This window comes from Taeniopygia guttata, chromosome 13, assembly GCF_048771995.1.
Source record: "Taeniopygia guttata chromosome 13, bTaeGut7.mat, whole genome shotgun sequence".
In the NCBI taxonomy this organism is placed as follows: Eukaryota; Metazoa; Chordata; class Aves; order Passeriformes; family Estrildidae; genus Taeniopygia; species Taeniopygia guttata.
Window position 1 is genome coordinate 9,833,931 of NC_133038.1, and position 27,742 is coordinate 9,861,672.

The window sequence follows — 27,742 nt, forward strand, 5'->3', positions numbered from 1 at the left end:
AATAAACCCCCACCATCACCCCAAAACAAACCCCAGCAACTTCCAGAGCTGTCACAGCCTCACTTTGCCACTTCAGAGCTCTTTGTAAATTTATTTTCAAGTCACTTCAAAGCACCAAGAGCAAAGCAGCAAAAGGTACCTCAAGAATTATCCTAAGTGGATTTATGGATCTATAAATACCAAAATCTTTGCTATACTGCCCAGATTTTATAACAGATGCAGAGCAGTTGTGCAGCTGGAGAAATATCAATTATTGCTTCTGTTCACAAATAAACACTGGGGGCCTGAGCCAAGGTCCTCCTGCTGAGTCCTGCTCAAACTTCAGCTCCTCCCTGCCCTGTTCCCTCCCCCTTTATCTGAACCCAGAAGATGAAGAGGAACTACTCGTTCCCTCCAATTTAATATGTTTAAAATTCAAGGCTCATTCTTGTGTCTCATCCCATTTCTAATTAATTTCTGGGTTAGTGTTTTCATGTTTTCCATTTCACTGAGCAAAACAGATTCCTGAGCTGTCCATCTCCTGCTGCAACACAACAGGAACTTCTTATTTCTTCAATGACCTGAAAAATGATGGCTCTGCAACCCAGCTTTAAGCTATCACTGAATTTGATTCTCAAACATTTTGATGATAAGAGATATTGAGATTCCTATAACCAGTGAATATTCATTAATGCAAAATCACAAAGCAATCCCTTATAATTACATGAAGTGTCCAAAACATTGACCATTGCAGAAAATTATAATTAAAGTTATTGAAATTAATTAGAAAAGGAGATAGTAATTAAATTCCTGTTGCTGGCATGTAAAACTGCTCTGAAATTAAATACAGTGGATGGCTCCTCCAGAAAGGAGGATGTTGGTGCCATTTCTTTCCTTATGCTAGAAAAAAATTAAAGCTAATTTCTATGGTAAGAATTCTTTAATAAAAATGTTCCAACATCTTGACATAGTGAAATTCTGCTAGGATGACTTTCCTGCTCAAATCAAAAGGAATAAAGACTTACCCTTCCCCATGAGGAGACTCATCCACCCTGCCCCAAATGCAGCCTGACCACAGCCTCAGGTGCCACACTCTCAGATGGTTCCTCAGATGGAGTGAATTTGAGGCAAATCTTTCCTAATCCCGACCTGCTGGGCTGGGGGGTGAGCCAGGAGGGTCTGGAGCCTTCCAAAGCTCTGCTTTTCCCTTCCAGGGTTTGCCACCACATCCTCATCTCCCATTTTCCTTGTGCTCCATGTGCAAACGTTGGCTGTAATCCCCTCCACGCTGTTGGGAAGATGTGAAGCCGGGAATGGCAGCGTGTGGCTGCTCTGAGCTCTCTCTGGTGCCCGAGAGGCTGCCTGGAGCAGAGGCTGGGCAGAGCACAGGAATACAGCAGGGATTTATGGAAAGGCCTTCACAGGATACACCTTGGGCAGTGCAAGAGCCCGGCCGTGGCTCCACCCCAGGTGGACTCCTGGTCACCAGTTTTGACACTTTTATGAGTTTGGGTCCATTTCCATGTTGGGGTTCATTGTCCAATTCCAGCTCCAGGTGATGCAGTCCCACCCTGCCAGGCTGCTCTCCTCCATTCCTGCTGTTTGCACTTTTTGGGGCTGGAGCTGCAGCGATGTCCTTGGTTCTGGGCTGGAAAAGGATTGTTCAGTGTGCCTGAGCTGGTTCTGGGCTGGAAAAGGATTGTCCTGTGTGCCTGAGATGTGAGGAGAGCTGCTGACACTTTACATGGAGTTCAGAGCTCTGTACCAATGCAGTACAGAGCCTGGAAAATGTGAAAGCTGAAAGTGAAGGCATCATCTCTTGTTCCCTGGAGAGAAGAATCCCACTCCTTGCTGTCCCTCCTGGCCCCTTCTCTCTGCACTGCAGTGAGCACAGAGCACAAGGACGTTCTCACACTCCAGAGCTTCACTCCACTCCCTTTGACTGGGATGCTGTGACTGAAAATCCTGACATCCACTAAACTGGAGTAGGGAGAAATGTGGGGATTTTCCTCACAGCTGCAAACAACTTCGCTGGGCTACAGATTTGTTCCCTGGGCTGACTCCAAGTACTAATTAGTAACCTGGTTTTCCTCAGTTTAGCATAGAATACTTGAAAATTGAAGGAGATGAAGGTTTATTCTAAAAGAAAATGTGATTGCTGCCACATAATTATGACAGAGTGAAAACTCCCACTGTGACTGCTGGAACTGCAGATGAGACACAGATCCATCAAAGGGAAAACTCATCCCACCTCACCCTCCTCAATTCCTTCTTCCTTCCTCCTTTTGTCTGTGTTAATCACCCTGACAATATTCTCCTGTTAATTTTAAGTGTCACTTTGAGGGAATTTGTGGGGTTTTTACGGATAATAATAACACAGCCAGACCAGAACTGCCTGCATGGTGGAAAGGTGGTGGGCTTTTCATCCTGTTAGTGTCAAACCTCATGTGCAAGCCAGGGAGGTGTGAGGAAAACTTTTAAAAATGCAACAACTTGCAAGAAAGCTTCTCTAATCTGGGCTGGAGACACTTGGGACACCAAGCCCATGCTCAGGAAGAAAAAACCCCCACTCCCCCAACTTGCAGCCCTGCATCCCAAATAAACTGGGATGTGGGATTTTATTTGTGGAATTTTCTGAAAGTCTCAAAGCTTGGAAATTTTCCACTTGTCTCAGACACTGTCTTGGCACAGGCACAGGATTTCATCATGCTGAAATTTCACTTCTCAACAGTAGAAACCAAATGTTTTCCTCACAACCATGCACTCGTTTTCACTTGCAGAACAAAGATTTAGCAGCATGTGTCCCTCTGGCCTTATGGTGCTGAGAAAGAAGATCTGCTCTAGGAACAGGAAATTTGCCATGAGCTTGGAGCTTTCCCAACCACAGATTTGTAGGCAGTTACTGCTCCACACAGCCACAAAGCATTAACTAAGTTTATTTTAATAAAATATTCATTAAATTGCTATTAGATGTAACCCAGAACATTCATCCCCCTGTCAAAATATGTGCTGTAAGTCTGCTGAGAGCTCCTCTCAGTAAAAACCCATCGTGCCCATTACTCAATCCATAAATGTTGGAATAATAAGTGAGGAGAGCAATGAATCAGAAGCAGAAATCTGCAGGAAGAGCCCTGCTCAAGCTGCGAGTTGCAGCCTCAGTCTCCTCATCAAACGTAAATCACAGCTGGGTTAAAGCAGCCAGGACTTGACTGAAGTCCCAGGGAGAAGCCAGGAGTCCTGGGAGGGTGAAACAATGTCTGGAGAGCTCCAGCCTCGGGGGGTCACAGACCTGGAATAATTCACTGAGCTGAGCTGGCGCTTTAGGGAAGGAAGCAGGAGCCAGTTATCAGTGACAAGGACAGAGGGTGGCATGGCCCAGGAGCGTGGCTGAGTCCCACACCACAGCCAGAGCTGGGGGAGCAGAGGAGATGCCAGCGCCAGGGTTGGGAATGTGCTGCCATGTGGGTGTTCTCCATGCACTGCTGGTACCTTGGTGGTGCCTTCCTGCTGCACACAGACACAGGCAAATCGCTCACAGCAATCCTGGGAGTTGGTTTCCATCACAAATCACCCACGACAGCAGCTTGTACCTCCTCTAGCAGCTCTGGAGAAGTCCAGGATCTCTTTTCTGGCTGCGGTCGCTGATGGCCACAGTCAGGAAAACAGGGACAGAGCGATTACACTAACTCTGATTGTATTCAGTTGTGAACACTTTGTGTCCCTGAAGGTATTTCATTTATGAATATATTTCATTTATGAATATATTTCATTTATGGCAATACCACACCCTGAGGGGCAGCACTGAGGGCAGACACAAGGATGAGATGCAGACCATGGTAATTATTCTGAATATTCTCCAGACGTGCAGTTGCTTCTATTCTAGACATCTACTAGAGGCAACCATGAAATGAAACCTTTACTCCAATATGTGTTCCAAGAAGTCTTTCAGGGCTCCACAGAGATAAAATTGTCAGAGGTCTTTTGGAGATTCACTACCATGATGTGCTCACTTAATCTGTGATGGAAAGAGCCTGTTGGAGTTATCATTACTCATTACTTCAGCTTCTCCTACACTTTCATTTGTCCTCCTGCAACTCTACAGAGTTATAAATAAAGGTCTCTGGGGATGCTGGATATTGCACTCTGAACAAAAATTTCAGTGACTCATTCTCATACATATTTTCTCCCATTATCTTCATCACGGGCAAATGTTCCCCCTCGTTCCAGAGGGTTGGGAGGAGTGGAGCTGGGACTGGATTCTCGGCAGATGTAGGTCAGGAAGCTCTTTTCTCAGATGCCCTTAAAAGTGAGGTCTTTTTCACCCAATTACTCGAGCAGTTTCTGGTTACAACCGAAAGTCCTTAAGGCCCAGAGCTGTTGGGTGGTTCCTACCCAAAAAGGACAAGTTTCTAACCAGGAGAGTGGTGCCAGAGTGACTGACAAGTGCAATGACTTCATCTGGCATCACTGACTTGGGAGCAGTCACTGCCTGCCCGGGCTGCTGCGCCTGAAGGAAATGTGCGGTGCTGGAGTCACCAGTGTCACTCTTAATTACAACAAATATCAGCTAATGGGCTTGAAATGGACGAAGTCTGTGCAAGCACTGCCTGGTGGGGACACAAATTATCCAAATAACCCCCTACATCTCAGCTCTTCCACAGATTATTCCAAAAGGACAGCCTCCTGTTTGTTTAAAGACGTGTATTTTATCCAAATAAAATGCAGGGACCAGAAATCACTGGCAATATCTAAAACCATCAGGGTGCTGCTGATGTCTCAGCCTTTACAGACTGCAGTGCACCACATCCAGGGGTGCATCCAGCTTTTCCAAAGGCTCCCAGGGACTGTCCCTCAATGCTCCCGGCAGATCCATGCACAGCTGCACTCAGGGAGCTCTCAGGTATTCCTCTGCCATTTTCCTGGAAGCAGTCACTCATCAGTTAGCTCTTTGCACCCCAGATGAGGAAGATGATGGGATTTCATCCAGGGCAGGTGCCCTTGGCTGGGCAGGGATCATGCACTGCCTGCTGCTGGTGGGGAGCAGCTCCTGGAATGGTGCTGCAAACGCTCCCTGGAAAGGAATCCGCTGTTCCTGATGGATCAGAGCTGCTGCCTTCAGCTCACTTTCATTTCTCACTCATGGTGACTGCTGACACTTTCAGGAGTATCTCTTGCAGTGTTAAAAAAAAAGTAAATTCCAACAAAATCCTCCTCATTATCTCAATTAGGCAAAGGCCTGGAGCAGCTGCAGCACCGATGGGTTTTGTTCTTGGAAAACACTTCCAGAGTGGGATAGTAAAAAATGCAGCAGACCCCGACTCAGGGAAGAAATAATGATGTCTGGCTCCAGATCAGAAGGCTGAAGGATTGCTTTGTTGAAACAATACTCTATTACATTAATATACTATTTAAAGAGATACTGTACTATTCTACATACTTACTCCTTACTTAGATAACTCACACTTGTGACTCTGCTGAGAGCCCGAGCCACAGCTGGGTCCCAGTGGTCACTGACCCCAAACAACTTCCCCAGAATCCAACCCAGCCATCACTGCAGGTGAACAATCTCCAACCACATCCCACATGGGCAAAAGCAAGGAGCAGAGACAAAGATTGTTCTCTCTTCTTCTCTCTGTGCTTCTCCTGAGAGACAGAACTGTGTCTCTCTGTCCAGAGGATGCGAATGGCACAGAGTGGGCACTGGGGAGGTTACAGGGAACCTTTTCAGGAACAGATCCTTCCCTGCTGTGCCTGGATCCCAGCCTGAGGTGGCTGTGGGAAAAGCCAAATGCAGAGCTGTGTTTGCTGGAGGCAGCCCTGCCCCAGGCAGTGCTGCAGCTCAGGGCAGCCCCAGGAGCAGCTCCCAGAGCAGGCAAACCACCCCAGCCAGAGCTGCCAAGGTGCTCTGTGTTTTCTAGCTCCAGGAGTTCCCTGGATGGGGGGAAATCCCATTCCCCTGGGATTGCACACCCTCTCCTGCTCCCACACGGAAAAGCAGCAGCCACATCTCCCAGCTGCCTCTGGCACAGCTCAGGAATTTGGGGAGCAGCAGGGATCCGTTCAGTTCCACCAGATAAATGTTCCCATTGTTCTCCTGCTGCCCTCCACTATCACACAATGCACAACGCAGTTTGCTTTCAGACCTAATGCACATTTAATCAGAATTAAATAGAATTAGGTCTTTCCCAGTTGCTTAAATCGTTGATATAATTATTCTAAATCTTGACAGGAAAAAGAGAGAAACAGATGTTTTCTCTCACCTAATTTTTCTCTGGAGAAATAAAGACTGCTTATAGATTTTTATGGCTTCTCACAAGAACAAAATATGGGAAAACAGATTCATGAATATTTAACATTAATTCAAAGAAGAGTTCAGTGTTCATTTAACAAAAAATACAAGTCAAACTCCAATTCTTTCCTTCAAAACTCTCACGGTTCCACCTATAGTTTGTGTTCTGGCTACTCAGAGTTCAACTGATGCACTGGGTAACGCTGAAAAATACATTTAAATTTTGAATTTAAAAGGAAAAATTCCTTGATTTGTCTCTTACACTCATCTCTAAAAGATGGAGTAGCACATACTTCTTTAATTTGCTCTGAGGAGTGTGAAACCACTAATGCATAATTTAAAGTGTGATGAGGTGTTTGTGCATTCAAACTCTGCTGTGAGGGAGGAGAAGCAGCAGCACTTCAACCCCTGGCTCAGAGCTGAGTGTTAATAATGAGAAAAGGGAATATTTTGGTCCATTCCTTAACAGGAGGGTCCAGATTCCCTTAGAAGAAAAGACACAAAAGACATTTTCTCTCAGCAAGTTCCAGACTTTGGGATTGTGCAAAATTCCCTCTCCAGTTGGATGTACAGCTTTAAGGACTGGCACATTTGAAGATGTGACAGAAGTCACTGTCCTGGTTCTTTTTGCTTTATTTTCCCAAAAGTTCTTCCTTTTATTCCCTTCCTGTAGAGCAAAGAGCTCCTCTTTGTCCTTTGCTTCTTTATTATCCTGATGTTTTCAACCCTGCACCAAAAGCAGCTTTCTGTCCATTTGCAATCCTTCTCCAAGGAATTCTGCCCTTTAGCATTAATATTTTTGCTGCAATGAGTTCAGCAAAGGATTTACTGGGTTTTTATTGAGCTAGGGAGGAGGAATACAAATTTCCAGCTTCTCAGGGAAGCAGCAAGACAGGGAGTTTAGACTTCCTTCTCCTCAGAGATACCCATATTTTAACAAAACTAGATGTCAAAAATGCTTCAAGGTTAGAAAAACTGCTTAATTCCAATAAAGATACCCTGAAATAGATCTAAATACAGATTTATTTAAAGGAACAGATAAATTGGATGATAGATTGATATCAATCTCACTGAACTAAGATCTTGGCCCATATTTTAAGGGCTGTATCATTGCAAATATAAAAGTCATTTCCTGCCTCTCCCAGGCATTTTCATCAAGGCAAAACATCAGAATGGGGTTGTACATCACCCCTGGAAGATGAATTTCAGTGTTCAGCAGCAGTGAGGCCCAGCCACTCATGGGCAATAAGACATTTATGCTGCAACTGCAAGTTCTAAATGTCATAAAGCTAAAATTAAGTACTGTGCACACCATGATCAGAGCTCCAGTGACGTGGAGAGAGGTGGAAAATAAGGTTATGTTGGGTTTTGGTTTTTTTTAAGGAAATATTGATCTTTCATGCAAATGTTCAGCCTGGAAAATGAAAGTTGAATTTTAAAAGTCCCAGGACTTCGGGCACCAAAGAGCTTTCACCTCTTACAGGCAGAATAAACCACCTGGGTGTGTAAAAACAAAGTGGGGGCTGTCACTGATACAGAAATAATCCTGGTGCACAGATCAGGAGGAGTTTCCAGAAGTTTCTGAGATCTTGGGGCACTTAAAGATGAAGGTGGAAACTCTCAAAACAGCAAAATTCCCACTCAGCCCAGATATCTTTGAAAAATCCCTTTCCCAGCCACATTTCTGTTGTATTACAAATATTCCTCTGGGCCGGGTACCTCATCCTTAGAGTGAAGAAATTACTGAGAAGGAGGCACAGAAATGAGATTAATTACTTGTGACAGCATGTGAGGAGCTTTATCCAGCCTGAATTCACCTCCAAGTTTATTTCCTGAGGTGTGGGGATTTATAACACTGTGGTCACCTCAGCCACTTTATCAGGACTTGTTTCATGAGCCACAAAAACCTCTGAGCTGCTCTTAATCTTGCTCAGCCCTTGGCACAATGTTGGTTCATGCCAGTGAGTAACAGGAGCTTTGTGCTGTGTTTAAAATGGTTTTCTTTTCCCAGCATTTAATTCCTGCCCTTTTAATCTCAGGTTAAATATTTTCAAAGAAGTTTAAGTTATTTAATGAAAATAAATATACCCAGCCTTTAAAAAAAAAGATTGGGTAATCTCTATTGATTTGAATTTCTCAGATCTAGAACGGAGAGATTAAAACCTCAAGTTTATTCCATTATAATTCTATCCCAAAGAGGCAAGTTCTGAAACAGCTGAAATAAGGAGCAAAGGAAAGACCCTGGTGTCCCCTCCAGCCTCTCCACCAGAATTCAGTTGTTTTCCCTCTCCTGGTTCCCTTAAATTTCCTGAAATTTGGATTAAAACTCTGAAAAGTGCAGAGTCAGGGAGTTCCCTGGGTTTGGATCCTCTCCAGGTGGGATCAGGCAGAAATCCTCTTTCCTCAGGGCAGCGAGGCAGAGCTTTGGGAGGGATTTGCACCTCCTTTGGCAGGAGGTGCCTGGGACAGGCAGGACCTGCCCTGCTCCTGCTCTTCCCTCTCTCCTTGAGGCAGGGACTCACTTTTCCCAAACCCTGATTTTCCCACCCCACCCCACCCAAATGCAGAGTCCATTGCTGGCATCGCCCTCACAAAGCCTCTGAGATAAGTCCTCCATCCATAACTGGGAAATTGCTGATAAATGTTGGGAGTCTCCAGCACAGTTCTGACAGGAATGCACAGTGAGGAAAAAACTTGGTTTAGTGTGGGCAATGGGCCTGCAAAACCTAAGCCTGGGAGGGGATTTAAGAGCCAGTGACAGCATGAAAATAATTGTATTTTAGTTAATTCTACCCAAAAATTGCTCTTGAAATCCTATTTACATTAAAATGACAAGCACTGAATAACTACAGAAAAAAAGATTATTCCAAATTGCAAGTGTGTGCAATCCTGTTTTGGTAAGTTCCAGCTAATAACCTTGGCTGTTAATACAAAACTCAGAGATATTTGCCTTACTCTGAAAATAAACCCACAAGCCTCTAAATATCACCACTGGACAACTGCAAATTAGCATTTTAAAAGTATTTTTTTCTGTTCTCATCATGGAAATTCCCTTTTCTGTGTTTCAGGGTTTGTGTGTGCCAAGGAAATGTGTTCCTTGTTAATCACAAAAGGTAAGGAAACCATAATCCAGTGTATTTCCAATGTCTGTGGGAAGTTTTATAATTCTGCCTAAGACAAAGATGTTTTCCATGAAGGACAAAGTTCTACCCATCAGAAAGAATGGAGATGAAGGAAATACATTTCGTGGATGACACTGTGTGATTTTTTGTGATTTCCAGAAGAAAGACTTGATGAAGGAGCCTTGTACCCACCCTGCAAAGGTGCAGTACCAACATTACCCACTGTAATTAATAAAACAAGCAGTAATTAAGTGCAGCTCGGTAGCTAACACTGTCATTTCTATCAAAAGCAGACAAATTTAATCTTTTTATCAATATAGTTTTAAGGACCTCCCTACAGAGAAGCTCTGTTTTGAACACAATCTAGAGCCAAACACTGACAAATTCTCAGAGCTGCAGATACAATTCTTCATCACAGGAATCTAAACACCCACCCACAGTCACACCAAAAACCTTCCCCAAGCTCAGCTCCTCACTCCACTTCTTGGTAATGCTTTAATATCAGAGAAAAAGCAGAGCAGTGAGATGGAAAGGCTCAAGAGGGATTATATAAAACTATATGGAGATATTCCCATTTAACTCCAGGATCAGCTCATCCCCCATGCCCAATTAGGAGCAGCGTTGCAAAAGTGCTCTGGGAGTGTCTCTACTGTGTCTCAGCATCAGATCCAAATGCCAGCACATGTTTCAACCTTTGCAAGGGAGGGAAAGGAACACAGCCCCTTACAAAGCTGAGCCACACTAAAGGGCTCCTCTTTCAAGGAAAGAATCATTGAAAAATTACTCTGGGAGCATTATTGAAGTATAATTGACTAGAATCTTTGGGTTATTAAATTCACTTTTTCATTGAACGCTGTGATTCATCTGGATGAAAGGAACTCAGCCGTGGATCCTATCTGCACTTCTCTGAGCAGGTGTCTTTGACTGGCTCCAAGTGCCACCTTAAAGCTGTGGCAGAAAAAGTCTCCTTTTCTCACAGTGCCTATTCCATCCCTCCCCCCAGGCAGGTAACGAGTTAATGCTGGTGTCTGAGTTTCAACACATTTGGTTCTCTTACAGCACCTGCTACTGAAGATCTCAGAACTATCAGCGAACATTCACCATCTCAGGCTCATGATTATCCAGGGTTTGTTTTTTATGCCTGCTGCAGGGCTGTGAGAACACACCTGACTCCTGCAGGGGCTGTGCGAGATGAGCCACAGCTTTGTCTTCCTTCGGCTCCTGGAATGGGATTTTTCTGTCTGTTCTTTCCTCCAGAAGGGCATAGAAAGCAGCACCAGGAAGGGAATCAAACAGGTCCCAGTACTGAGCAGATGTTTGAGTCCAGCCATGAGCAGTCAGGATCCGTTCCCTCCCCTCTGCCCTCTCCTCTGCTGTGGGCACCGTGTCCTGGAGCCAGCTGACTCCTGGCAGTGGCTGCTGAAAGGCTGCTCAAAGATCTGGTTCCTTGGGACTACAAAGTCTGGTTGGAGTGTGCCCAAAGCCAGGCAGCAGTTCCAGGCCACTCTGTCCCCCTTGGCAGGCCGGGCATGTCCCACACGGTGCCAGCTGAAAACCGGAGCGGGGCAGTTCACACCCTCACGGAGCTTTTCTTATCCAGCCTCTCACATTCTGCACTGATCAAGTTTTCTTGCGTGCCAAAGGTTGTAACAGGGTCATGTCTGACCTAATGGTCTAAGCAAACTATTTTTAATGGGTGCAGCTCAGCCCCCAGGAGAGGGGGGACGCAGGGACTCGGTGCCTTCTGTGCCACCAGGACTGCACGGGGTGGTACCAGGGCAGAGCTGCGGCCCCAGGACAGAGCCCCCAGCCAGAGGAATTCACAGAGCAGGCACAGAAACACGGTCAGAAATCACAGACAGAGCTGAGAGTGGAGCCCAGAGGAGCTGGACATGTAAGGATGATGCCCCAAGTGCCAGCTGCTGCCTTTGCAGCACTGAGACCTCTGCCGTGGGCAGGGCAGGGCAGAAAAGCTGAGGTGAAGCTCATACATCCCGTGTTTGTTCCTCTTCCCTTCACTGACTGCGTGGCATTATCCTGTCATTCTTGTGAGCATTTAAAGGGGAGTTTCTAAACAACAAAGCTTTGCCACAGCTCTGCTGCTGGGAAGGGCCACACCAACATCTGCCATGCGCTCCCTGACTAAAATTCAACTTTTTTTTTACCAGGTTTGTCCTCAAACCCAGCAGTCAGCTGCAACTCTCAGCCATAGCTGCCTTATTAAATATGAAGTTTTTATTTTAAACACAGTACATTTTGTAACAGGAAAATCAATACAGAGTAACCCAGAGTACAGCAGTCAACAGCTGGGAGACGTAATCTAATGAGAGAAAGTTGAGAACAGGATTTTGGCAGTTTTATATTCAGCAAATCTCTCACTTGTTGTTTTTCATGGCACTGAGTTCTAAAGATCTGAGATTTCTCCCCAAAGCGTCACAAGACGAAGAAACCAAGAAACCACTTTCGACATTAAAGGCTATTATCTACAGAATAAATCATTACTTATATTTTGCTTTATAGGCTACTGTAAGAGGATGACTCTTCCCAGAGCTGCGATGAGTTAACAACATCAGTGACCTCAGAGCCCCGAGCAAAGACTCAGGAAGATACTTCAACATCAGAAGACTAAAGGTAAAATATTTCCTAAAGTAAATCCTTGTCTCTGCCTTCCCTTGGGCTGTGGGTGCAGGTGCTCAGCTCTGCTCAGGGCTGAGGCTCACAATAAACTCTGCCTGGGAAAGTTACAGAGGTGGAAAAGAGGAGATGAAGCCACAGATGTGCCCAGTACAGAGTACAGAACAGCATCAAGATTTTGCTGATCTGTTACAGTTTTATTTTATTATCAGATTCTTAATTAGAAACAAACTTTATGCCATCGCTGAATATTGAATACCAATACTGAATAATGAACAGTACAAATAACCCAGGGATTTTTGGAACCAAGCTATTTGTCCTTAGGAGATGATTAGCTCTCTAAAATGATATGTGACTCACAAAATAAACTCCAATATATTTCCTTAACGGGCAAAAGGGTAACAGATCATTTTGTCCTGAAATGAATTTTCTCCCAAAATGTTTTTTTCACCACATCCCACCAAGGATATTCTTTCTCAGATAATGCAGCTGTTTTTTACAGGTGTGCACTGCAGGATCCTGTGGCCAACGCCGAGTTAAGATCGCGGTGTTCCCCCGGTGTCACCCGGCCGGCGTTGCCGTCTAGTGCTGTCCCCAGTGCTGTCCCCTGCTGTCCCCACGGCTGTCCCCTCACTGTCCCCGCACTGACAGGGCACTGTCACGCAGTGCCTGCACCGCCACCGCACAGTCCCCAACAGCCACTGGCATCACCGCACTGTCCCCGCACCGCCACCGCCACCGCCACCGCACTGTCCCCGCACTGTCACAGCCCAGCCACCTCCAGTGCCTGCAAAGCCACCGCGGGGTCACCGCACCGGCCCCGCTCCGCCACTGGCCCCGCTGTCTTCCCCTGTCCCTCTGTCCCTCTGTCTCTCTGTCCCTGTCCCTCTGTCCCTCTGTCCCTGTCCCTGTCCCTCTGTCCCTCCGCCTCCGGCGCGGTCGCTCCGGGGCCAGCGCAGAGCCCGCCCCGTGTCAGGCACGGCAGCAGCGCAGCTCCCCCGGCTCCGGGCAGGATTGCTGCTCTGCTGCTGCTCTGCTGCTGTGCTGCTGCTCTGCCGCTGCTGCCGCGGGCAGCGGCTCCGATGGGCAGTGCCGGAGCGCGGAGCAGCCCGGTGCGGGCGGTTCGGGCTGCCCCGGGCTGCCCGGGCCGGGCGGGCGCTCCGTGCCGGGGCTGCGGCTCCCCGGGACCGTGAATTCTCCTGCCCGCACTGCCCGCGGCTCTGCAGCCACTTCGCCGCTTCAGAGATGACTTTGAGCTGACTCGCCGAGGGACGCGACCCCAGCTTGCTATGGAGGATGAATTTTAAGATGAATACCTACCTTGGTGATACATCCAATACATCAATACCGGGATATTTCAAAGGCTCTGCACTAAATTATGGCAATTTTTCTGCAAACAACTCCAACGAGACAGGAAGCGACCTGGATTCACCTGCCTTGGCCACCAGCAGGGCGATCGTTGTGGGGCTGATCCTCGGTGCCTTTATTCTCTTTGCTATCATAGGTAATATCCTGGTAATTCTCTCAGTGGCCTGCAACAGACATTTAAGAATCCCTACGAACTATTTCATCATTAACCTGGCCATAGCAGACCTGCTGCTGAGTTTCACCGTCCTGCCGTTCTCTGCCACGCTGGAAGTGCTTGGCTACTGGGTTTTGGGGAGGATATTCTGTGACATCTGGGCAGCCGTGGATGTGCTGTGCTGCACAGCCTCTATTTTGAGCCTGTGTGCGATTTCCATCGACAGATATATCGGGGTGCGGTACTCCCTGCAGTACCCCACGCTGGTCACCAGGAGAAGGGCTATTTTAGCTCTGCTGGGTGTCTGGGTCCTGTCCATGGTGATCTCCATCGGGCCTCTGCTGGGCTGGAAGGAGCCGGCCCCACAGGACGACAGGGAGTGCCGGATCACCGAGGAGCCCTTCTATGCCCTCTTCTCCTCCCTGGGCTCCTTTTACATCCCTTTAATCGTCATCCTAGTCATGTACTGCCGGGTCTACATCGTGGCCAAAAGGACTACCAGGAACCTGGAAGCTGGGGTGATGAAGGAAATGTCCAACTCCAAGGAGCTGACCTTACGGATTCACTACAAGCACGTTCACGAGGACTCCTTGAACAACACCAAATCCAAGGGTCACAACCCCAGGAACTCCTTAGCTTTCAAACTTTTAAAATTCTCCAGAGAAAAGAAGGCAGCCAAGACGTTGGGAATTGTGGTTGGCATGTTTATCCTGTGCTGGCTCCCCTTCTTCATTGTCCTGCCGCTGGGTGAGTTGGGGATGTGAGGGCAGAGGTCGGGGTGGGTCTGTTGGGTCCCACAGAAATGTCTTGGAAAGGAATCAGATGGATGAGGAGGAGATACTGTTGGGAGAGCTGCAGTGAGCAGGTGAAAGGAAGGGAATGAAAAGAAGGGAACTCCTGATGTGCAAAGAGTCACGCTGGAACTTTGGGAACTGTGCAGCTGCACGAAGCTGCTCACCTGCAGTCCTCAGGGCCCGTGTCACCACAGGGGACAATATCTCCAGGGTTCATATCTTAAATCCCATTTGTTGTATTGAAGTAGGCATCAGAACATTACCAAAACGCTTTACCCCAAATCCTAGATGAGATAAGAGAGCTGCAGTACTGCAATGTTGGGGGTTCAGGTCAGTGCCCCAGGTTTGGGATATAACACAGTAGGATTTTGACATTTTAAGGTGCCCTAACTGGAAATGAAATCAGTTAATTGTGAGGGGCAAAACTCCCCTGAGTTTCGGGAAGCTGAAAAGTTCTAGTTGTGAGTTCAAACATTACTGATCAAATCCCAAAAGCAAAGGAGATCCCACAGATCCCAAGGAAGGAGCTCGTTGGTATCAGCAGCTCTTCGTCCAGGCGTTTTGGACACTGCCATGGGAGCTCTCGGCAGCCACTTTGTTCACTTTCAACTTCAAAATATTGTTCAAGCATTGACATAGCCTTAACACATTACTCAGCGTCCCCAAAGCTGTGAAATGTTCTTGTATTGTTTTTAATATTAGCACTACCTCTGAAGGGGAGTATCTCAAGATACTCAATTACTGAGCTCTCAGAAATATCTGTCCAAAATTAATTTCTCTGAGACAATCTGGCAGCCTAATTATAGAAAGAGGTGGATAAAGAAAGGGGAGAAAAAGCCTTTATTAATGTTCTGTATTTGTGTTTACTTAGTTACCGAACCAAAACATTTCTGATTGAGTGGTAAGCGAATATTTTTAGAGATTGTTGTAGAAAACTAAACTGACTTCAGCAGCCTGGTCCTGGTGGAGTATTATAAAGCTATAATTTTTGTCTATTATTAAGAATCTTTACTGCTTCAGCTACTGCAGGGCAACTTTGTCATCTCTAGCTTATTATACTGAATTTTAAAATCTTTATGACTCAAGACTTGCATAAAGGTCACATTAAGGATGTAAAAAACAGAAGGAAAACCGTGAGTAAAGTTCTCTTTGACTACTGAAGTTAAGTCCTTGTGCTGGCTCCTAAAGGAAGTTAATAACATAAAACAAGCAAAAATACCCAGCTGTGGATAGAAAAGTATTTCCACCATATGTAGCAGTTTGAGATTTGTAACAGTAGGTCATGATCCCCTGATAAAGCAGATGCCCTCCTTGATTTTGAATTACTGAAGGAAAAAAAGCAGCTGTGAAGACAGCAGATCATGTGTGTGGGTGGCTGGAGCCAGGACTGACACTCCTCACCCAGCTCAGGTGTGGAGCAGCCCAGCAAAAACACGGCAGGAACAAAGGGACACACCAACCAGCTCCCATAAAAGTGTCAGCTTTCCCTTTGAGGAGTTGTTTCAAATCTCCTGGGCTCTCTGGGAGCTTTAGTGAGAGGCTGTTAAACCATCTGAGGGAGAACTGATTGCTTGCCAGGATACGATTTTATCTCCTGTGTAAACTGTGCCAAGGCAGCCAGTGGGTGACAGGCTGGAGCCTCCAGCACAGCACCAGGGCTGGGGACAAACCAGTGCTGGGGACAAACCAGTGCTGGGGACAAACCAGAGCTGGGGACAAACTCAGAGCTAGGGACAAAGCAGAACTGGGGGACAAACTCAGTGCTGGGGACCAACAAGAGCTGGGGACCAACCAGTTCTGGGGACCAAACCAGTGCTGGGGACAAACCCAGAATTGGGGGACAAGCCAGAGCTGGGGGATAAAGCAGTGCTGGAGACAAAGCCAGAGCTGGGGACAAACCAGAGCTGGAGACAAAGCCAGAGCTGGGGACAAACCAGAGCTGGGGACCCCAGCCCAGCCCAGCCCAGGTTGTCACCCCAACACCCCCAGTTTGGGGGCACTGGCACCCAGAGCCGAGGGCAGGAAGAGCTGCAGGGGTGAGCTCTTGGCAGTGCCAGAAAACTGCTGGAATCCTGTTTCTGTCAGAAACCCTCTAGCTGAAAAAGGGGGACAGAGGGATCCACAGCACCCAGGATCCAAATACATTTCCACTGGGAGTATTTTCCCTTTGCTTTGCTGACTAGGAATAGCCTGGTTTATCCCTTGTCCCTGATTTTTCTTTTTAAATTTATGATGCAGTCCTGTCCAAGCCCTGTATTTTTATCTTTATGTATCAGTGCAGAGCCAATTGAGGATGTCAGGCATGATTCAAGCATTGCTCACTAGGACAGGTGGGAAAAGTCCCTTTCCTGACATGCACAATGCAGCTGCTCTCAACTGCAGCAGAGGGGAAAGAATTCCTAAGGAGCTGTGAGCTGCACTCTTCATAGCAGGAATTTTTTGCTTTGTGTCTTGAAGACACAAAATTCAGTGAAATGCTTTTAAAAGCCCTTTAGAAAGCACCCAGTGGTATGAAATCAATTCCTGGGAGAGGCAAACTGTAGAATCCAAAAGGTGCTGATGTTTTCCAAGCTCTCCACTTGTCCCTGGGCTGTCCAGCTGAGAGAGCTCCCCTTCCTGCAAGGACAGGCTTCTTCCTCAGCTTCTCCTTCTCACACCTCCTGTTTGCCCCAGTAACCCAAATCACACCCTCACATCTGCATCACTGCTGTTTCTGTTTCTATTTCTCTGCCCCCTGTTCCCCTCAGTAATTCCATGACTCTGCAGGAGGGCATTGGCAAAGCAGCTCTGGATTTCTGTGGATCCAAGCACAAAACATTTGCCAAGCTGGTAAATGTTATTTCTGCAGCACCACAGCCCCAGGTCTGAACAAATCTACTTAGATGTAGCAGAGTTTCCTTGGCATTCTCAGCAATTCCATGAGTTTCCCAGGCAAAATTATTCTTTTTGCAGTCTGGCATTTCAATGTATTCCACAGCTCCCCCTTTGATATTCCAGCCCAGGGTTATTCCATCAGGTGGCAGCTATGCCTGGGAACAGCTGTGGTGCTGAAAGCAGGCAGATTGCTTGGGAAAATGAAAAGAAATCATATCAATGCTTCCAGAGCTTTTTCAAGCCAAAATCCCAAGGAAATCTCTGAATCCGGGGCAGATTGGAATTCCAGCCTTGACACCAGAGGCACTGAGCAGCATTAAATTCTCAGCACTGAATTACCCCCAGTCAGGCCTGGGGCACTGAGCTGTGCTGCCTTCAGCACCTGGGGATGCAGAACTGGGATCAGAGAGAATTGTGTGAGAAATTTGGGTTATTCCTGTATTGGATATTCTTTCCAGGCAGCAATTGAACTTCAGAACATCCTGGCTGCACATTTATAAAAGCTCCCTGCCTGTGCAAACAGTCATCCTGCCACTCAAAATTGTTTGTGATTCAATATAAAAAATAAACTAAAGACATTTGTGTCTTTGAGACAACTTCTTGGCCCATAAATTCAGTGACTCAGCTTTGAGGAGTAAATATCTTGTTTTTTTAAAATAAATGTTTCTTTTCATCCCTTTCATACAAATTCTTCCTTAGGCAGCAGGACTACATTAAATATTCATTGCTGATAAATGATGAGTGAAAAAGATTCTTTTTATTTAAAGGCTAGAGCCCTGCAGAACTAAGATAACACTCATTAAAACTCCCTCCTTTAAACAATGGAGTGACCAATTTTATGTCAATACCTTTGTTTAAAAGGTGAATACAAAATGAAGGATTGTATAAGGAGAGGTTTAGTGTCACTCCTGTAAATTGAGATATCAGAGCAGACTTCTCAGTCTTCTCCCAGACATTCCCAGAGGGAAAAATCACCAGGCACTTAACCAGGGCACTGCCCCAGCCTGCTGCATCATTCCAGTGGAGATCAGAGCAGGAGCCACTGCCCAATACAGAGCCTGCTCCCACAAATCCTCAAAGAAAAATAAAACCTTTGCAACTTAACTGACATAGGAGAGGTCCCGCGAGCCCCAGGATGAAGATGAACCTGGTGGAACTGTCACTATGGATCAGGCTTTGGTAATTTCTCTGTAAATAACAAAAAATAACATAAAATGTTCTGCATGTTGCAGGTCAGCCAACACAAAATTATTCTTAAAATAAAATGCTGTTTAAGTAGAGAATGTGGATTTATGTTACGTCAGGCCAGCCTCTGAGAATACCAAATTAGGCCCCTTGGTTTCCATGGGAAACCCTTCCAGGCTTTAGGTCTGGTGCCACTGGGCTCTGCTCTCTGCAGGGCTTTAGGCCTGGCTTATCTTCACCTCATTTGCCTCCTCTTCCCCTCCCTGACCAGTCCAGCTCGCTGGAATTGATGACCTCGAGTTAATAGTTACAGAATTCAGATAAATTAATGAGATGTGGCAATCTGGCAGGTCAGTCCTGGTGCAAAGTTCAGTTGACAGGAGACAGCAGGAACTGGACAATCAAACATCTGAGGGCATTCACTGAGCAGCACAGAGTGTTTTGGCACGTGGGGAGCACCAGATTATTTTGGGATGATTTATTCTCCTACTGAAATAGCTTCCCTTAAGCCCTGGTTTAAGCCTTTCCTTTGCAAAGGGTATCAATTACCAGTCACTTACAGATGTCTGGGGTTTAGGACAAAGTTGTTATCAAAGTAAGAGAAATTGCACAAATTCCTGGGTAATTCCTCTGTAGGCTTTGGATTTGTTTGTCAGAGGAACAAAGGGAAATCCTACAGTGGTCAGTATCACAGAAACAAATACACGGAGCAATGCAGAGAAAACCACAGAGAAATCACCCAGTGCTGGCTCCTCAGCCCCTGGGATGGCAGCAGCTCCTGGGTCAGGGAGATCCAAGGGGAAAAACTCAGGACTGAGCCACTGGGCAGCGAGAGGAAATCTCCCAACTTTTGAAATCAAAGGCAGGAGGGAAGGAAGTCTCAGAGGAAATGCTGCTTTTAGCAGGGCAGTTGGACATTAGGTCCTTACCCCAGAGGGGTTTGCAAACACTCGAGCTGCTCAGGTTGGAGGGCACAGGAGCAGCACTGAGGAAAAGCACACAAATCCAGGTGTTCCTAAAGCACCCGAGGCCAGAGCTCAGGGCCTCAGGGGCTTCAGGTGAAATACTGCCAGGACCAAAGGAGGTTTTTCACATCTGTACTAAAGCAATCCTGCAGGACCCACTGCAAGGTGTGGAGCTGTTTTGATGGGCTTCCAGGTGAGCCCTAGGAACTGGAAAGCAAGAACCATCCATCTCTGAGGGACCAGAGACAGAAGCTGTACTGGAAATTCATCCAGCACCTCTGTAACACTGCTCAGCTCCATGCTGGGGCTATTTCCTACCAGCCATGGCCAAGACAGATTGGCTCAGCTGTCAGGCAGAAGCAAGGAGGAGAGGAAACACCAGAGCATGTTCAGTAATTGCAGACATTTAAGTACAATAAATGAAATGTCAGCAGACTCAGATTAGCTTTTCTAGACTCCCTCAATCAGGTAATCCCTTGCAAAACAAGGGTAATCTTGGCTCTGTGCTGTCTAGTCAGGAGCTGCTGCAGTCTGTAACTCTTTTGGAGTAAATAATAACAACAGTAATGCCGTGTTAGTGTCCCTATGCACTGCCAGCTTTAGGGACTGAACAAGATTCTGACCAAAACTGATCTTGGTTTATCTTATTTGTCTGAGGGCAGCACAGTTTAAACACAGGTGAGTTCTCTCAGTGGTGTAAGTCACAAAGCGGGGCTGGGCTGAGAGGTGGTGCCCAGGGCAGGAATGCTGTGTTTAAATCCAAGGCACCGACCCTTCAGAAATCAAATTTAGCTGCTGTGCCTTGCAACTGCTTGCAATGCAAGGAGGTGTAGCAGCTCTGAGGTTCAGGAAAAGATCTCATGCCTATCTGTACTCCTTGAAGTCCTGGTTTTATTTTGGCCACTCCAGATAAGTTTCTAATTTTGGAGCCCTTTAAAAGCTCTTAAATTTGAGTGGTTGTGAATGGAGTTCATGCTGTTCTCATTGCAGTGATTTGTTCATCTGAAATATGAAGCATCTGCTACAGGTTGTCAGTCCTAGGGCATAAATTCCTCACAACCAGGCCACTTTGGAGCTCTCAGCAAGCTGGGATGGTGGAAGGTGTCCCTGTCCACAGCAGGGGGTGGAACTCGATGAGCTTTAAGGTCCCTTTAAACCAAAAAATTCCATGATTCCAGGATATTCATGATGTACCTATCACTACTCTGGGAATGACAGCTGCTGGACTTGGAACCCCATCAGATTTGCATGCTACCCATTGTTGCTTATAATTTATTCAGTTTTCCTTTCATTTTCCTTTTTGAATTCGATTCTGCTTATTTTGGATGCTCTCCTTGTTTCTCAAGATCATTTTTCACTGCTTACTAGCTGTTTTCCCTGTTATCCTAATCCTCTTCTCCAGCAGCCTCCCAGCTTGACCAACCCTTAGTTTTATAACCATCCTCTCCACTTCATCATCTAGTGTTTGTAAATATCTACTGTTTGGGTTTCTTTCCTATATTAAATAAGTCCAGGGGAATGTAAACAAACACTGGATGCTGGAAGGGAAGAAATCAGGAGCTTTAGAAATCCAATTAGCTCTAAAACCTTGGCACGCTGGCTTGGCTGAGCCCATGGTGTGAAGGGCTGCAGGAAGCTTAAACAAAAGGCAACCACATCCTTTCAGCACATTCTAAACTCACAACAACTCTGCTCAGGGGCAGATTATTGCTCCTGCAGGGAGGATTGTGCTGGCTGTGCACACAGTGGATGTAACTCAGCCACCAGCAGCTTCCAGGAGCTGTGGCTCCTGCAGGAATCCCAGCAGGAACAGGGAGCTTCCCAGCCTGGAAAGTCTTGTGCTGGTCACAGCACAGGTCTGATCAATCACTTTTCCCAGGGAAAAGCTCCATCAAAAAGCAGATTCCTTGACAGCAAAGCTCATTTCTGCACAAGCTGACTTCTGGGGGACAGATGGAGATGGGGGTTGATGCTGATGAAGTTTCCTGTGTTCCCTGGCTCAGGGCTCAGCTGTTACCATTTGGTGTTTTGCAGCGCTTTCCCTCACCAGAGCAATTTTTAAAACCTTGGAATTTTCTCTTGAAAAGCTCAGATTTAACTCCAGTCAGAATGGCTCCAATCTGCACCAAAATGGAATCTCTGAAAGAAGACTGGCCCTTGGATTGCCTTCTGAGGGTACCTTTACCCAATCACTAATTACCAATTCTCTCTTTCTATGTTATGGTGTGCAAACAAGGAAAAACTCATTTTCAACCTGTTATCAACAGAGAGAAGGAGTTTAATGTTTTGTGGCTCTTTAACCTTCAAACAATGGCAAAGATATGCAGGATCTCCAGTTTCCTAGCTGGAATATCCAGTGGCACACAGCAAAGCCCTTACACGACTCTCTCTGTTGCACCACTGTATTGCAATAAATCCAGATGTTGAATTTGTTCCAGGAAACTGTAAAGGAACTCAACACACTCCCTCCAGGTGTTTTCATCTCAGCAAAAGTGGATTTAAAAGATTTTGAAATGTAATTCCTTTGTAAGGCACAGAAAACAGCACCTGACAGCCCCAAATTCATCCCTAGTGACTTGTCCTGAACTCCAGGGAATTCACAGTACTCCTCCCTAATTATTATCTAATCTAAGTATCAAATTCAGAGCAGAACTGATCATTCTATGAGTAATTTATTATACTTAATTGATATCAACCCACAATGTATTAAAAATGAATGTTTAATTAAAACCTCCTTCAGTGAAGGGTTTTCCTTAATTAAGAGTACAACAATTAAGCCATCCCACCCTGATATTTTAAGGACTCTTCCCAGGTCCACTGAAGTCCTTATGAGCCTTTTCAAAGGGTTTCAAGGACTTCCCTGACTCCAGTGGACTCTGAATTTTAATGTCTCAGTGGTGCTCTGCCTCCATATTCTGCAGAATATGTGAGGAGAATTAATATGGCAAATTGTTTCCCACAGTGTTCCCTAATTTCATTGAGGAGACTTGACTGACTTTCTCTGCAATAAAGCATTCATTATAAAGAGCCAGTCAGAACCTAAATGAAATTAGTTCTTCCTAAATAAAATACTTCATTCCTTTTTATGATACTTGCTCTTGCTCAGTGTATCTCCAAGCTCAACAGCTCCAGCAAGCCTGGGGACTGTGGGCAAAAAACTGATCCCTCCAAACTGGTCCACCTAATTTTCTGAAATATTTCCCGTACTCCACCTGTGCTTTGCAAAATCTTGTTGGTGTCAGTGGTGCAGTAAGAGGGAGATTGTGGTGCTGTGATTAATAAATCACAGGGTTAGTGCCAAGAAATAAAAGTGAGCAGAAAACCCACATCCCTCGGAGTGAGGCTGTTATACGTGGAACACCAGAAGAGCAATCACTTGGAGCAGGGAAATCCCTCTGGCCACCCTGCCAGGAATAAATCACCGAGGAGAGAGCCACATGCAATTTTCCAGGCATTTTAAAGAGCAATTTAAATCAACACAGGGTAATATTTAATCTCCTTATCAGGCTGCAGTGGGGAAGTGATTGGAGATTGGAGCAAGAAATATCAGTCTGGTGTTCAAGTGTGTTCAGCAGGCTTTGCTTTAGCATCTTATCAAGGCATCAAAACAGCCCACACTTGTTTGCTCCTGATAGGTTAATGCAACTAAATGAAAGGTATTGTAGTTAATTAAAATAAATAAATAAAATTAAGGATCAGCATTTAGCTACAATAATAGAAAGGTTTTAAAACTGAGAAATTCAGGAGTAAATTCTTGTGTGATATAGATTAAGGAAGCATGGCTCATTTATCTGCATTGGTTCCCAGTTTTCATCTCTAGACTTCCACTCATTTTATCTGGTCTGTAAAATTCCTTATTTATTTATTTATTTTATTTATATCATTTTCTCTGTCCATATCTGACTAAAAATATTTAAATTTGGTAGAGGAATGTCTTACAGATTTTCAGCTGTTACAGTATCAGACAAAGGCAGACCTTTCAAGGCACCTCTGTGGATTCAAATTTACACCCGAGAAAAAAAATAGAGACTCCTGAGCCACTTCATGAGGTTTGCTGCCCTCTCAGAGCTAAAAATTATTTCTATTTTAAAGGAATTCCAGAAAACAATTTAAGAAATTTATCACTGTGAGTTCCAAAATGTTCCTTGTACATTATGGTGCTTTGTAGCTGTTTTGTAAAGCCACAGAAGTTCTCTTTTCTCTAAACTGAAAGGAAATATTACCAATTATCACTTACAAAATAAACCCTGCATAGGTTTTGCAGCTGAGCATGGGGAAGATTCAGTAGCATCCTCCCCATTTGACTGCAGTTATACATTTAGATCAGCTTTTCCTGAAGCTTTATAAGAATGCAATGGCTCATTCCATGGAATCCCAGGAATTGTCACTGAATCCTTCACCTGACACATTCAGGAGACACAATTTTGGGAGCTGCACTGATTTATGTGTGCTGGAAATTTTTCAAATGCATTTAATGGTTTCTCTGATGTTTGACACGTTGTGCTCTGTAATTCCTGCAGCATCCATCAGGACAGAGGCAGGACCTGCAGGATCTGCAGCAGCTGCACAGAAAAGGCTCTGGCCAAACCCTACAGATCATTGCCAGCAGCACGGCCCTGAGGGACAGTGGTTCACCCTACAGGAGTCCTGTAAAACCCTAAAGTGCAGAGTTGTGAGGAAATCCCTTTAAACTCTCCATTTAACCCTGAGTGCCTCAGCTCCAGGGCAGAGCCAGCCCTGGCACCATTCCCAAACTCTGCCAGGATGAAATCTGGGATCTGGAGCCCTAGGACCCTTCATGCAGAGAGTGCAGCCTTGCTCTGGCACCATTCCCAAACTCTGCCAGGAGGAAATCTGGGATCTGGCTGCACAGGACCCTCCGTGCAGGGCGTGCAGCCCAGCCCTGGCCCCACACATGCTGTGCTGGCTGTGCTGGCACCCCAGAGCTGTTACCCAGGAGCAGAGGAAGTGCTCTTGCATAGTTTTGAGGCCCCAGGCACGACCTCTGCATTGCTGTGAGATGGGAACAGTTCCCAGAATCACATCCCGCCCCTCCTGACAGCCACCACTGACTCAGCTGCTTTCACAGCCCAGCAAATCCGAAACCACTCCAGAGGAAAAGGTTCCTTCCCAGCCAGGCTGGACTGGCAGCTTCCATTTGAAACACTCTGCAAACCTAACTCCAGTTCTTGACAGGGGAACTCTCTCCTTGGTCACAGAGTTGGACCCCCACTCCTTGGTCACAGAGGTGTTTTCCCAGATGGATAACAGATCCAGCTCTGCTTGCCATAAAAATCTCATACATTCTTTTCTCCAGCCCCATTTGCTAAATTTAGCTGATCAATTACCACTGAAAGCACAGGGAGTGGATTCCCCAGTGTGAGTTTTTCATTTGGGCAGCCTCCTTAGGGAAATTGTTTGGTTGTGAAGGGAAGGAGAAGTATTCGCAGAATGACCTCTTGGTTTGGGTCACACCATTTTTGTGAATGCCTGAGATGTGGGAAGTTCCCCAATTAACTTCAGGTTTCGGGAGGTTCATACTCTCACAGTAATCTGGGTAAATGGAGGGGCATTCAGGAGCTGCCAGAGGATGTATTAGAAGTTTTAAGGTGTCTCTGAAAATGCTCTTTTTGAGGGGCCTGGGAACACTTTTCTTTAAAAATGGCCTTTGAAAGCTCTTTGAGGAAGGCACAGCCTTACTCCTCGTGTGCCTCGTGCAACAGCCTGAACAAGGGAGATTTGGTCTGTCCCTGGGATCAGGAGATGTTCCTGCAGCAGGTGTGGGCCTAGAAACAAAATGACTGCTTCTTATTTTTTAATCCTTCATCAATAATGTGCTCCTTCAGCTTTCGGGTGGGAAACATTTCCTTATTAGCTTTAAAAATAACATTTTAGTACCAGAAGACCAACACTGAAAGCAACATGCTTTTAAGACACAGATTGTAACAGTAATCTGATGAACATGTTCCCTTCCTAAAGGCAGACAAATCCCTTATCTCAGATATTCTCTGCTTGTTTTCCGTGGACAGGATCCCTGTTTTCGGCTCTGAAGCCCCCTGAAACGATCTTCAAGGTGATTTTTTGGCTTGGCTACTTCAACAGCTGCTTGAATCCCATCATCTACCCCTGCTCCAGCAAGGAGTTCAAGAGGGCTTTCATCCAGATCCTGAGATGCCAGTGCCACCGGCGCAAGCAGCTGGGCTGGTGGCCCTACAGCTACAGAAACTGGAACCGCTGCTCCCTGGAACACGCCCGGAGGGATTCCCTGGAAGACAGCGGCAGCTTCCTGAGCGGCAGCCAGAGGACTTTATCCTCGGCATCGCCCAGCCCCGGCTACGTGAGCAGGATCAGCCAGCCGCAGCTGGAGCTGTGCACGCTGCACGAGTGCAGGAACTGCAGCTCCCTGCTCAGCCCGGCCCGGGAGGGGCAGCAGGGCCACTGCCAGCTTTTCACCTTCCAGCTCCTGCCCGAGCGCAACGGGCACGGCCCGCAGGGCTCGGGGCATGAGCCCCCGGGCACGCCCTGAGCGGCGGCGCTGCCCGCAGGGCGAGCCCCGCTGGAACGGGCGGCTCCGAGCGCTCCGTGCCCGCCGGACACCGCCCTGCATCGCGCCAGCCCCGCGGGAAGGCACGGAGCGGGTCCTCTGGAGAGCTCGGGAAGGGAGCAGAGGGCAGGGAGGGTCCTGCACATGGCCTGCGAGGGGCACACGGGACCCCGCAGGTGTCCTGGGAGAGCTGGACAGACACACACACCTGCAGGGACACAGGGTGGCATGGGGTGGGCAGGGGTGGGGGTGCCCAGCTGTGCCAGGGATGGATGGGTGGGGGTGATGGAGGGATGGATGGATGATGGATGGATGGATGATTGATGGATGAGGGATGGATGATGGATGGAAGAATGGATGGATAGATGGATGAGGGATGGATGGATGGATGGATGGATGATGGATGGATGGATGGATGGATGGATGGATGGATGGATGGATGGATGGATGATGGATGGATGGATGGATGATGGATGGATGGATGGATGATGGATGGATGATGGATGGATGGATGGATGGATGGATGGATGGATGGATGATGGATGGATGGATGGATGGATGGATGGATGGATGGATGGATGGATAGATGGATGATGGATGGATGGATGGATGATGGATGGATGGATGGATGGATGGATGGATGGATGGATGGATGGATGATGGATGGATGGATGGATGATGGATGGATGGATGGATGGATGGATGGATGGATGGATGGATGATGGATGGATGGATGGATGATGGATGGATGGATGGATGGATGGATGATGGATGATGGATGGATGGATGGATGATGGATGGATGGATGGATGGATGGATGGATGGATGGATGGATGGATGATGGATGGATGATGGATGGATGGATGGATGATGGATGGATGGATGGATGGATGGATGGATGATGGATGGATGGATGGATGGATGGATGGATGATGGATGGATGGATGGATGATGGATGATGGATGGATGGATGGATGGATGGATGGATGATGGATGGATGGATGGATGATGGATGGATGATGGATGGATGGATGGATGATGGATAGATGGATGAGGGATGGATGGATGGATGGATGGATGGATGGATGGATGGATGGATGGATGGATGGATGGATGATGGATGGAAGAATGGATGGATGGATGGATGGGTGGGTGGATGGATGGATGGATGGGTGGGTGGATGGAGCAATGAGGAATGCACCAAGGTCATTCCTCTCCAGGTTGTCCCTGGCTCTGCCCATAATTCCCGATTGTTCCATACATCGCTGTACACTCGCACTTTAGAGATGGAAAACAATGATTAAAGTAATTTCTCAACAATTGAAACACTTGCTCCTGTTATTGTAGGGCTGGAATTCAGCCACGATTCTTCCTCAGGATTCTCACTACAAAATAAAATACTCATGGCCACTGAATTTGCCATTGTGGCTCGTGGGACACCGTTGCTTCCCTCATCACCAACACACATAATTCTTCCATCAAGAATTAGTTACAGGAGTTCCATCACCAGGATCTCTTTGTCAGTTTGAAAATTGGGGAAAAACACATGGATCTGAAGGAAGGACTACAAAGATTACAGAGGACAAAGTCTGAAATGCCACTTTAAAATATGGAACTTTAGCAAGGCCACCTGACTTGTCCAGATGAGATCTCTTCTGAATATGTTCATTTTTCCCACTGGAATCTTTTACAACCTCCACCAGGCAAAGCCAGACATAGGAGGCTGTACAAATCACCCTCTTCCTTATGTTAGTCCTTCTTCTGATGCAATGTTTTCCTTTAAAGGAAAAGCTATTTGGGCCAGGGCACAATCATGTGGGACAAACCCATTTTT

General features: G+C 46.5%; 1 protein-coding gene and 1 long non-coding RNA gene across 2 annotated transcripts in view; one reads left to right on the forward strand and one right to left on the reverse strand.

Annotated features, from left to right (window-relative positions):
• Window positions 1-900: 900 nt before the first annotated feature.
• Window positions 901-27,742, reverse strand: part of LOC115497141 (uncharacterized) — a 29,614-nt gene continuing 2,772 nt past the window's right edge. Inside the window, exon 3 of the long non-coding RNA XR_003962719.4 lies at window positions 901-18,402. This is a non-coding gene — a long non-coding RNA (uncharacterized lncRNA). The remainder of the gene's footprint in view (window positions 18,403-27,742) is intronic.
• On the forward strand, window positions 13,321-27,228 carry ADRA1B (adrenoceptor alpha 1B). Its single transcript, XM_002192581.6, has 2 exons — window positions 13,321-14,293; window positions 25,394-27,228. The coding sequence occupies exons 1-2, from the start codon at window positions 13,321-13,323 to the stop codon at window positions 25,888-25,890; spliced, it is 1,470 nt and encodes a 489-aa protein (XP_002192617.6). The 3' UTR covers window positions 25,891-27,228.